This window comes from Dreissena polymorpha, chromosome 2 (assembly GCF_020536995.1).
Source record: "Dreissena polymorpha isolate Duluth1 chromosome 2, UMN_Dpol_1.0, whole genome shotgun sequence".
In the NCBI taxonomy this organism is placed as follows: Eukaryota; Metazoa; Mollusca; class Bivalvia; order Myida; family Dreissenidae; genus Dreissena; species Dreissena polymorpha.
Window position 1 is genome coordinate 65,056,519 of NC_068356.1, and position 13,240 is coordinate 65,069,758.

Genomic DNA, 13,240 nt, shown 5'->3' on the forward strand with positions numbered 1-13,240 from the left:
AAAAGTGTGACAGACTCACAGACGCACAGAGCGCAAACCATAGGTCCCCTCCGGTGAAACCGGTAGAGGACAATTATGAATGTAAAAAATAATTCCTTACAGTATTAAAAACAAATGACTATAGAAAATATGAAGATTATGTATCAATATTCATTTGCCAAGCTAGCAAAAAGACATCATGTCAAATTGTAGTAAAATCATCAACAGAAAAATGTATATTCCTCTAGACTGTTATAAAAGAGCAGTGCTCTAGAAAAACAGGGTTTAATACATGTGTGTACAGTGTCATACCAAATAAGCCTGTGTAGTCTGCACAGGCTAATCATGAATAATATTGAGCTCTTATGGTATTTTTGTTACAAGGATGTATCTTTTAAATAAACATTCAGTGTGTGGGAAAGTGTCGTCCTTGACTTGCGGGGCTTTTTTCCTTCTAACAGAATGGTCATCTTTTACAAATTTGAGAATGTTGCGACTCAAATTGTCCAAATTTAAAGGAGTTCGCAACGCAAATTTTCACAACTTTTAAAATGAGTGACTCATTATTTCACAATTTTGAACAGTTTGCAACTCTTTTTTTTACATTTTGAAAAGTTCAAGACTTATTTTTAGCAAAACAATGAGGCCAAGGCCCACCCAGGCTTCACAAAGATAGGAAAAAAGCCGTTATTAGACTATACAGACTATGAAGGCCAATCTGGGACGACACTTTACCCACATGAATTAAGCCCAGTTTACTCAGAGCAAGGCTCAAATAAAACAAACCAGTGTACTAAGAACTACTTACATCCCTCCTTGGTCTTGGCATACACAGGTGTGCTGGGAGGTCCCTCGCCAGCGAGGTTCAGTGCACGTACTGTGATGGCGTAGTCTGTATAGATGGCGAGTCCCTCCAGAGAGTGGCTGAGCTTGGTTGCCTGAACAACCTTGACCTTGGCAGACTCTGGGGGCGAGTCCTTGAACCAATAGGCAATCTGTGAACATAGAAACAGAGACCTTGACCTGGGGGATTCTTTGATCTTCAAACAGGAAAAAAGTTGATCCAACAGGCTATCTGCATTCATAGGAACAGAGTTGAACCAATAGGCTATCTACACACAGGAACAGAGTTGAACCAAAAGTCTATCTGCAAACAGGTACAGAGTTGAACCAAAGGTCTATCTGCAAACAGGAACAGGGTTGAACCAAAGGTCTATCTGCAAACAGGAACAGGGTTGAACCAATAGGCTATCTGCAAACAGGAACAGAGTTGAACCAAAGGTCTATCTGCAAACAGGAACAGGGTTGAACCAATAGGCTATCTGCAAACAGGAACAGAGTTGAACCAAAGGTCTATCTGCAAACAGGAACAGAGTTGAACCAAAGGTCTATCTGCAAACAGGAACAGAGTTGAACCAAAGGTCTATCTGCAAACAGGAACAGAGTTGAACCAAAGGTCTATCTGCAAACAGGAACAGAGTTGAACCAAAGGTCTATCTGCAAACAGGAACAGGGTTGAACCAATAGGCTATCTGCAAACAGGAACAGAGTTGAACCAAAGGTCTATCTGCAAACAGGAACAGGGTTGAACCAATAGGCTATCTGCAAACAGGAACAGAGTTGAACCAAAGGTCTATCTGCAAACAGGAACAGAGTTGAACTTAAGATCTATCTGCAAACAGGAACAGAGTTGAACCAAAAGTCTATCTGCAAACAGGAACAGAGTTGAACCAAAGGTCTATCTGCAAACAGGAACAGGGTTGAACCAATAGGCTATCTGCAAACATAGGAACAGAGTTGAACCAAAAGTCTATCTGCAAACAGGAACAGGGTTGAACCAATAGGCTATCTACACACAGGAACAGAGTTGAACCAAAAGTCTATCTGCAAACAGGTACAGAGTTGAACCAAAGGTCTATCTGCAAACAGGAACAGGGTTGAACCAATAGGCTATCTGCAAACATAGGAACAGAGTTTGTAAATATTTTGTGATCTGGACGTGAACTTGTTATCACCAACCAATTCTTAGACTTCAGAATAAAGAATAGATATAGACTCAATAAAACTTAAATCAGAGTTTGCATAAGAACAGGCTCAAAATAGTGCCTATATTATTAACATATTGTTCTTAAAGAACAGTAATACACTTAAAGGTGTTACATGCCAGGCTGCACTTGCCTTCAAAATTGTTTAAGTCAATAACAGTTTTAAGAATATTAATTATCATTAGACTTAAGTTTAAGAATCTGTTCATGAATAAGAGCCCTGGCCTTGCTCAGTGTTATTTGTTTTTGCAAAGCAAAATAATTTTGTTCACTTGTTTTGTTAAAATAGTGTAAGTATTTTGTGATACTGGACAAGGCCTTGCTTTTTTTATGCAAAGTACAATATTTCCGAGCAATTATTTTGTTAAACTGCATCAGAATTGTACATGTCTTTTATTTACAAACATGTGCAAAATCAAAAACAAATACAAATTCACACAACTGAATACCTGAAACATTTTAGCTAAAAAACACTTACCATGATATATATTTCCATGCACACTTTTTCAATTATACAAATATATTTAAATACTTTTTTATATTAACAGCGTGTAACCTACAAATATTCACTCGTTTATTTATTCAAAGTTGTTTCACGAACAAAATGAACCAACCTTTTTGCAAATCAATTGATCAAACTATTAGCTACAGCCATGGCATAACGAGGGCTGCCTGCAAGACTGTCTTAACTGCATATTTTTACAAAATTGACTTTTTTGCATTTTTATACCTGTTAGCATGTTTTACATCACTACAAGAAAAAGTTTTGCTTTATTCTGAAAGCAAATAGTGTATATGTCTATAATGCAATATAGTCTTATCTCATTCTGAAAATAAAAATTCCTGCAATACAGTAGTAAGTCAACTTACTGCATTATTGCACAGACATTTTATTGATCTTCATGGTATTTGTTCTTGCAATACAGTCTCAAGTCAACTCAATGTGATGTCATAATGTTGATGACATCATCAGTTTATCTTGAAAAATGGTTTAAAAGGTTTTGTACAACATCTTGATTTATTTTCAAACTCATACATTTCATATTATACCTACAAGATCAGATTTTTGATGCACCTTTTTAAAACCATGCCAAAGTTAAGACTATTATATTATTATTACGTTGTTTCTTTAATTTAATACTTTTTTATAATACTAGATTATATATGAGATTTAAGCATCACTTTGGTCACACAAGTACGCTGGGAATGTCCCAAACCACCACACATAAGACACGATATGTCCCGCCATTACTCTCCCCAATTGGAGCCATTTCATCTCGCTTCGATCCCTAAGGAAATTTGAACATTGGTTCCCAATATGGTAACCATTGTTTCGCCTGTTTCCGGCTCCAATTTTGTAAGCATTAGGACCAGGACCACGTTCAAAGACCGTCACAAGGATCAACACCCAAACTTCCAAAAGAGTTGGACAATAGCTCCACAGCATCCAGCAGCTGCTCAACCACCTGGGTTAATTTGTCGACCTCCATACCACTGACCACATCTGGAGTGGGTGCCTTTTTCACCTCGTGAACCCACCTCGATTCTTCTTGCTCATCCTCTTGGGGATCCATTGGAGCCGCTGCTCAAGCGGACTGAACATGGCTATATATTTTCATCCTATGGTGCATTGCATCCACCATCGATGTGGGTAACTGCATGCTTGTCGACCTCCTTGTCAAGCAAACCCTGAAAAAACTTCGCCACTGCCTGCTCAGCGGCGTATGTGTAGGGCATATCACGACACGAAGTGGTTGACAGCGTTAGCGCCCGATCTGACCGATCGTCTAGGGACTCGCCTACTTCCTAATGGGCAACATGGAACCCTTCCACAGTGACAGGTAGCTCCCTGGCGCCAAAGTGCTCCTGCAGCCGCTGAATAAGCTCATCGTACGGTACCGTCCCTCTCCATTCATTGAGCAATGCCTAAAAGTCAACCGCCTTTGTAACCTGTGAGGCACCAGCCCAGACAGTCAGCCTATCGCTTCCAACCAGCCATTAATCTTGGCGTACCGCTCAAGTTTTGCTTTAAATTAGGGATGGCAAAACTATTTTAATAATCAAATAGAATATTCGATTGAATCGTCAGTATTCCAATGGCAGAGTTGGCATTCGAGTATTCGCAAGTTTACTATTTCAATCGATTTTGTGCTTTTTAATTAATTACCCGCAAGTTGCTTACTAATTACAACAACAATTACAACTAATTGCCAACCGAAATCAAAAGGGATTAACATGTTTGATAAGACGCTTGTCGTGTCAAGCTGATAACGTGCTATTATCAGCATCAATTGTGCAGTCGCAATATACACACCCAAAGAAAGGGCGTCAACTTGTTTGTCAATTTGCTGCCAATTAGGGCCTTAAAATGACTAGCGAACAATAGTAAAAATGATGTGATCACAGTTTGAACAGTCATTAAATGTTTTAAGTAGTCAAAGTTGACAAATGATTTAAATGTGTGTTTGAACAAAAAATATGCAGTCATCGCTAAAATTATTTGCGATGAATTTTGCATTACCCTTTGAAATGATACTTTTTATACACACAGACATGTTATCGCCATTATTAAATTTATGGAAAATTCAAATGTAAATGATTACAATTCTATGACTTGTTTTTATCCTTTTATTTGTATCCCATTTGAGTGTCGGTCATATATTCAGTTCACAACAATAAGATAACAATAAGATAACAAAAGCAACAACCTTCTAAGTAATCGGCAAATGGTTATAATCAGGGACTGATGCAAACAATTTGAATACGTCCCTGTTATAAATTGCAGAAAACAGAAGGTAATACATTCCAACTGTTTAATGCGAATTTTCGAATATTCTATTGAATGGATGTGCGAGTATTCGAATACCGATATAGGTATTCGATGCCATCGCTACTTTAAATACAAACCAATTGCTTCTCACATCATATAGCCCGAGATTTTGGCAGCCTTGTCAGGACATCCCGGTCCCACTTGGTCAGGGTGGTACTCAGAACAGGAAGATTGTTAGGGACAGGGTGGGGGTGCGTCGCCTCCATGGGAGTTTCACTGGATATCGCCTGCACTTCGTGACCGTCAACCGCGCTCTGGTGGGTACCTGACAAATGGGCCGTGGAAGGGGCCTCTAATGAAACAGAAACAGGACTACATGGACTAGATGGTAGCTCTCTACCGGGCCTTTCCAAGGGCAAACCTAGCGACTTGAGCGGGATGAGGACGCTTGATGCGACATCAGCAACATCAAACAGTATCGGCATGCCTGTTATCACTACATGGTCCGGCTGCAACAACCGACGCTTGGGGAACAAAGGCTTTACAAACTGCTATCATAGCTGGTCAACTCCTGCTGGCTGTTACCAGTGGGATTCCGATAACTAGACACCTCACAGCTGTTTACTGCGGTGCTATCAAAGCTGGACAACTCCTGATGGCTGTTACCAGTGGGATTCCGATAACTAGACACCTAACGGCTGTTTACTGTGGTGCTATCATAGCTGGACAACTCCTGCTGGCTGTAACAAGTGGGATTCTGATAACTAGACATCTCACGGTTAGTTACCGCGGTGCTATCATAGCTGGACAACTCCTGTTAGCTGTTACCAGTGGGATTCCGATAAATAGACACCTCACGGTTGGTTACCACGGTACTACCATAGCTGGACAACTCCTGCTGGCTGTAACCAGGGGGATTCTAATAACCAGACACCTCTCGGTTGGTTGCCTTGGTGCTTCCATAGCTGGACAACTCCTGCTGGCTGTTGCCAGGGGGATTCCAATAACTAGACACCTCACGGTTGGTTACTGCGGTGCTATCATAGCTTGACAACTCCTACTGGCTGTTACCAGTGGGATTCTGATAAATAGACACCTCACTGTTGGTTACTGCGGTGCTATCAACCGGAACCACGTGGCCGGTGGTCAGGATGACCACCACTCGTGTCCATTTTGCTGACTTCCTGATCAGCGGCCGTCATGGGGCCTACTGCAGCCGTCTCCTGGTTGGCCTTATGTTTGTCTAAATGTGTATGTGATAATTATCTATTGTTACCCCACCAGTAACTAAAATCTGTCATATTTTAGCATGGAAATATTATACAGAATGATACTGACGTTAATGTATGAATAATACTAACAATTATTCACCAGTGTGTTCTAATGGATAACAATAAACTAGAATACAATCATGAATTTGCATAAGTTCTGTTGATTTGTATCTACAAACCTGTCAACTATACTTGCTGTTAAGTTGCTTATTGACAAGAACAATGTCTTGTTATATAAATGCTACATACATTAGACATTATTATTCTAATTTGAATAATACTTTAAACATTGTTTAGAAATTAGTTTTATTGTTATTTCTTAATTATTGTTTAACTTGATCAGGTATGTCTGACATAGTAAAAAAATATAGGTTTTAGTTCTTACAGAATCTCTGAGAACTACATCAGTTAATAAGTATATAATATTAAAATGGAGTTATAAATGTTATATTTTCTAACATTAACAAAAAATGAAAAATTATTATACAAAAGATTTGCCTGCTGTCAGTTACTATTGTTATTTTATCAGTTTAAGTTCTATCTTATAATGTGTGCACTGAATTATTGAAATTACTGGAAACTTATGATTTTATAATACAAAATGAAGCAAATCATGATATATTTAAGATATGAAATGTTTTTGCCTATCTATTAAGATAATAACGTTAATGATAATCAATTTGCAGTATTTTCCATGTTTATGTACTCTTGGATCAGGGAATTTGTATAAAAATATTGACAATACCATTCAACTTTGTTAAATTTATCACACTAAATGCCAAATATATGCAAATATGCATATTTTTAGAGTAACATGTGTTGAAAAAGTAAAAAAAAAAAAAGTTCCCTTTTTAAGAATGTTAATGTTATTTCTAGAACCCTTACTTTTGTATTGCAGAGAAAAAAAAGTATTGCTTACCATTAATATTTCCTGCAATACTGTAGTAACTTGACTTACTACAGTATTGCAGGGAATTCAAAATCCCAAACATGTCCAATTTCAGCGCAAGAGTGTAGTAAGTCAAATAATTCTACAAAGTTATTTTATTTTTTAAGATATATGTTTTTGATTATATGAAATATGTTTGTTTCTCCATTCTGTAATAAAATGTGAAGTATTTTGTTGTTAACAATAAGAATGGAGAAAATGTGATGTTTTTTGCTTCTCCTGTAAAATTTCAAAAAAGACAGTTAAGACAGTCTTGCGGGCAGCCCTCGATAAGGGATATGTTGTCTGTCTTGTTACCCAGAGGTCATGGGTGCAATCCCACTATGGGAGTATTCTTTTGACCTCCACAACGGTACCAAGTACTGATTCTACCAGGGAATCAGGCTAGAAAGTGTTTCAATAAACCTTTGACTTGCGATAAATTCAAGCTAAAATAAAAAGATAAACAAGAGCTGTGATTGTGAAACACAATGCCCCCTATAGCGCCGCTTTGAACCCATATATTTGACCTTTGACCTTGAAGGATGACCTTGACCTTCTACACTCAAAATGTGCAGCTCCATGAGATACTCATGCATGCCAAATATCAAGTTGCTATCTTCAATGTTGCAAAAGTTATGACCAAGGTTAAAGTTTTGGGACAGAATGACAGACAGATTGACAAACAGAACTAGAGCTTTGTAACAGACGTGACGTATACCCCACATGCTGCATTGACACAGACTATTTTGCATGCTGTCTTCACAAAACAAGAGAAGCTTATTTATTATGCCTTCGGACTCTTGAATTTTTTCGCATGACAATGAATGACATAGTTATGGCCCGGAAATATTTTTATGGCCATTTTTGACCTTTGAACTCAAAGTGTGACCTTGACATTGGAGATATCAACATAATTCTTTCGTGTGACACACTGTCCAATGATGGTTTTAAAATCTCACAATGAACGACATAGTTATGGCCCAGACAAGCTTATATATTGCCATTTTTGACCTTTGAACTCAGTGTGACCTTGACCTTGGAGATATCGACTAAATTCTTTCATGCGACACACTTTCCAATGATAGTGAACAAATGTGCTCAATTATTTTAAAATCTCACAATGAACGACATAGTTATGGCTTGAACAAGCTCATTGATGGCCATTTTTGACCTTTGAACTCAAAGTGTGACCTTGACTTTGGAGATATCAACGTAATTCTTTTGCGCAAAAAACAGTCCAATGATGGTGAACAAATGTGCCAAATGATTTTTAAAATCTCACAATGAACAATATAGTTATGGCCCGGAAAAGCTCATTTATGGCCATTTTTTACCTCTGAACTTAGTGTGACCTTGACCTTGGAGATATTGACGTAATTCTTTCGTGCGACAAACCGTCCAATGATGGTGAACACATGTGCCAAATGATTTTAAAATATCACAATGAAAGACATAGTTATTGCCCGGACAAGATCATTTATGGCCATTTTTGACCTTTGAACTCAAAGTGTGACCTTGACCTTTGAGATATTTACGTACTTCTTTCGCACGCCACACCATCCAATGATGGTGACCAAATGTGCCAAATGATTTTAAAATCTCACCATGAACAACATAGTTATGGCCCAGAAAAGCTAATTTATGGCCAATCTTGACCTTTGAACTCACAGTCTGACGTGACCTTGGAAATATCAACGTAACTCTTTCGCGCAACACACCGTCCAATGATGGTGAACAAATGTGCCAAATGATTTTAAAATCTCACAATAAACAACAAAGTTATGGCCCGGACAAGCATTTTACCTTTGAAATCAAAGCGTGACCTTGACCTTTGAGATATTGACATACTTCTTTCATGCGACACACTGTCCCATGATGGTGAACGAATGTACCAAGTCATTTTAAAATCTAACGATAAATGACATAGTTATGGTCAGGACAAACTTTTTGTTTAAAACGCACTAAGTGACCCTGTGACCTTGTTTTTGACATAGCATGACCCATATTAAAACTTGACCTAGACATCATCTAGTTACAACTACTGACCAAGTTTGGTGAAGATCGGATGAAATTTTCGGGACAGACAGACCGACAAAGTGACTCCTATATAGCCCCCATTACCAGTAATGGGGGTATAATGACAGACAGACAGACAGGCCCAAAACAATATACCCCCCATCATTCGATCCGGGGGCATAACAAATAATAGGTTCTAAACTCACAGATTGTTGTACATCTCACCTGATACCCTGACAGATCCCCATTCTGTGTCTCCTTTGGCGGGGGTTGCCAGGTGATGCTCATATCCGTCGAGTTGGTTGCCATAGCAATGACATTCACTGGTGGTGCAGACGGAGCTGAAATGTGAAACATTTTGCATTTCTTCTGTACAAATGACTGATCAAGATTTTGCCATTTCAACCCCTTTAAGCAAATGAGTTATTGGCTAAGTGCTTACAGCTAAGCTCCAGACCAAGCTACCTTGTCTGATTATGAGACCACACAGCCTTGGAGTAGTGGATATGGTGTCAGCCATGGTGTAGTGGTTATGGTGTCGGCCTAATGACCGGGAGGTCACGGGTTGGCTCGCCACTGCAAGCATTCCTTCTATTTCCCCCAAAGACACCAAGTACTGGTTCTTGTCCATGTTGACTAAAGAGCATTTGGATAAGCCTAAGGCTTTCAATGCAATATAGCAAAAATAGATTTAAACTAAAGCCTTGCGTGACTTAAAAGTGGAAAGTGAAGGTCATGGACAGACTGCAGTAATACGCAAAAGTATTGGGCTATGCTGGAAGCTTATGGTAATAGACCCATTTTTGCATTACTCAGCTCATTTATAGTTATAAGTACTATGCAGATATATAAGTAACCTGAATGTATAATTGTATAATCTTAAGCATCATCATGCATGCCATAACGGTTTTATAGCTTAACATCTGATATTCATAAGTAATGATTGAAAAATATTTCAAACTATCATAAATATGATTGACACGTGCAGACACATCAATTATATAATGTCAAAATGTCAAAATCCAGCTGACACGTGCAGACATATCAATTATATAATGTCAAAATCCAGCTTTCTGATAAGATAAAATAAACAAGAGCACGGCATAACAGGTGCCACGCTCGGCTACGGTGCAGTTTTGAATAAATTAAAGCTTGTCAGAATTTTTTTTTTTTTTAAAGGTCACAGTGACCTTTACCTTTGACCTAGTGACCCCGAAATGGGTGTGGCGTGTAGAACACATCAAGGTGCATCTACATATGAAGTTTCAAAGTTGTAGGTGGAAGCAATTTGATTTTAGAGCAAATGTTCAAAACCTTAACAAAATGTTAAGGTTTTAGCACGATGCAGACGGCGGACGACACGACGAACTGGCTATGACAATACCTCAGGTTTTCTCCGAAAACGCCGAGCTAAAAATAAAAAAAATAATTCAGTGTTCTACCGAAGAACCGGCGACGAGCGATTTCACCGGTTACATTCTATCTAGATGCTAGCTTCATTCCCCAAAATATCGATTGAAATGATGCAAATACACCAGTTTTATTTCTTAGTTGCCGGCTACTTTAAAAATATAACTGGCTTCTCAACTTTTTCTGGAGAACACTGTCAATTTCTTAACAAAGGCTTCACAAGACTTACCGGCCTCTCCCACATACACAACCACAGGGGTGCTAGACGGACCGCGGCTGATCCCATTGTAGACTTGGACCTGCAGTGATTTGTTTTGCTTTATAGTTTACAGCCTGTGATTTGGATTGAGAAAAAGGGGCTATAAACCATGAAATTGGAAAAACTGAAAACATTATTCATATGATTATAATTAATAATATAAATTATATTCCAATTGCTTATTAGTGAGTGTTTAACAGCATTGTGCAATTTATATTATATTGCTACTGAATAATATATTGCTGTATAATAAACGTGTTTATCTAAAAAAAAATTGGCATCTTTTGGGGGGAAATTTGGTCACATTTTGGGGAAAAAATGTTACTTTTTGCCATTGGGAAACAGCCTGTAAGAGGCTGTTATTTTTATTTAAAAAATCACTGCAAACATATCAGTAAAATGGATATAATAACTTTGAAACTCTCCATACACTATACTTTGAAACTCTCCATACACTATACTTTGAAACTCTCCATACACTATACTTTGAAACTCTCCATACACTATACTTTGAAACTCTCCATACACTATACTTTGAAACTCTCCATACACTATACTTTGAAACTCTCCATACACTATACTTTGAAACTCTCCATACACTATACTTTGAAACTCTCCATACACTATACTTTGAAACTCTCCATACACTATACTTTCCATACAAATTGTCTCCTGGACTTTCTCCGACATATAATTTCTAAACATAAAAAAGACAAATTGGAATATTTGAATTAAATTGGGGTAAAAATATACTTTTAACTATTGGAAATATGAACCACTAATTTCTAGCATATCATTATGAACCCGTGAGAATAAAAATCTAAATTGTTTGTAAGGAATGCCATGACTCCAATCAAAGCTTCGAAGCAACTCATACAAACAAAAGATGGTGGAGAGACAAGACAGGACCATCTATTTCCTAATTAAAAGCCACAGGCCCAAAATACAATACAGACAACCCACATTAAACATGCATTAGTTGTGAACAGTTTTATGTTTATACTTTTTCATTTAAAAATACATAAAAAAAGCAATTTTCTTCAATGTCAGATCATTTCTCGTTTTCATCATAGGTAAATAAGATCCCTAGTTCAAAATGCATGTCAAACAAGAGGGCCTAAAAGGCCCAAAGTCGCTCACCTGAGATAAAAAGAAATGACCTGTTCTATGCAGCCCAAGATATCAATGGAACAAATGTTCTAACCAAGTATCATGAAGAATGAACAACAAATGGCCCCTTGGCGATCCATGTTTTTTTAACAGACCTGAACAATTTTTTAACTCTTCCAAGATATGTCCAAATTTCATGAAGATTGGGAAAAAATGTGTCTGCTAGACTGTTCACATGTTGTCACTTTATACATATAAAGAAAACTGCCCCACTCCCTAGTGGCCATGTTTTTTCACTGATCACGACCATTTTCAAACTCGTCCGAAACATCCACATAACTAATGTTTTGACAAAAGTTCATGATGATTAAGCAAAACATGTGACTTCTAGAGTGTTCACAAGCTTTTTTAAAATATAAATATAAAGAAAAAGACCCCCCATTGGCGGCCATGTTTTTTTACCAATCCAAACCATTATCAAACTCAACTGTCATATCCAGGTGTCGAAGTGCGGACTCGTTTACTTACTCAAATGAACCGGTCACAGGACGGTAACAAGTTATGTAACTTTGTAAGCACTAATGTAATGCGGAAATATTTGTTTGCAAAACTCTTATTTCCGGTCAGGATGAATATACTGACTGGTTGTAATTCAATTAACTAAAGGCGTTCAGTCAGGGATGCCTAAATACACTCCAAGGCAGCCTTAACAAAAATATAAAAAAAATATTCCAAGAACTCGGAAAATGAAGAACAATGACAGAAAATTAAGAACAGGTACAAGCCAAGTCTAAAGAATCTAAGTATCGTTACAAAAATGAACAACATACAGCAAATACCTTAATGAATGTAAAAAGAAGTTCAAAATCTGTCCAAAAAACTGATATAAATAAAAGTTACTGTTAGTCTAGAAAGTGCTTCAAAAATCTAGTTTACAAAATTTAATCTAAAGAACAATATTTATGGAGATTAGGAAACTTCAGTGAATCAAATGTAAAAATAAGAAAAATCTACTACAGTTATTGAAATAGAATAGTCTTTCTAATTTAGAAAATGCCAAATAAAAATAATCTAAATAATAAGAATAACTAAGAAAATAATGCCAAAATGTCTTGATGCTGGTGTTAAAAATAATTTAGAGTTTAATTATTTCAACATTCCAACCTTTTTCAAGAGCTGTTAACTTTTCAAGAAAGCATCAAGAGGTGTTTAAATCAGCCAAACAGCTTATTTTATACAGTTCAGATGAGATCAATTGTAGAGTAGTCAAATCTCCCTCACAACAGTGCATTTATCAATGATCAATATCTTCCCAAATTCCAGAGCAGAACTAAAAATAGATTACTGAACCAGGTTTAACAAGGGAGATAAATACTGCATAAATACTGCAAAATCATGTACATGTTGTCTTTCTTTCAGTTATCTCTTAGTTGAAAGGCTTATCATAAG

General features: G+C 37.3%; 1 protein-coding gene across 1 annotated transcript in view; it reads right to left on the reverse strand.

The window, feature by feature from the left end:
• The window catches only part of LOC127869779 (protein sidekick-like), a 78,045-nt gene that overhangs the window by 23,034 nt on the left and 41,771 nt on the right, over window positions 1-13,240 (reverse strand). The window contains exons 28-30 of the mRNA XM_052412440.1: window positions 10,652-10,721; window positions 9,238-9,353; window positions 788-974 (exon numbers count right to left, since the gene is read on the reverse strand). Of these exons, the coding sequence (XP_052268400.1) occupies window positions 788-974; window positions 9,238-9,353; window positions 10,652-10,721 (373 nt within the window). The remainder of the gene's footprint in view (window positions 1-787; window positions 975-9,237; window positions 9,354-10,651; window positions 10,722-13,240) is intronic.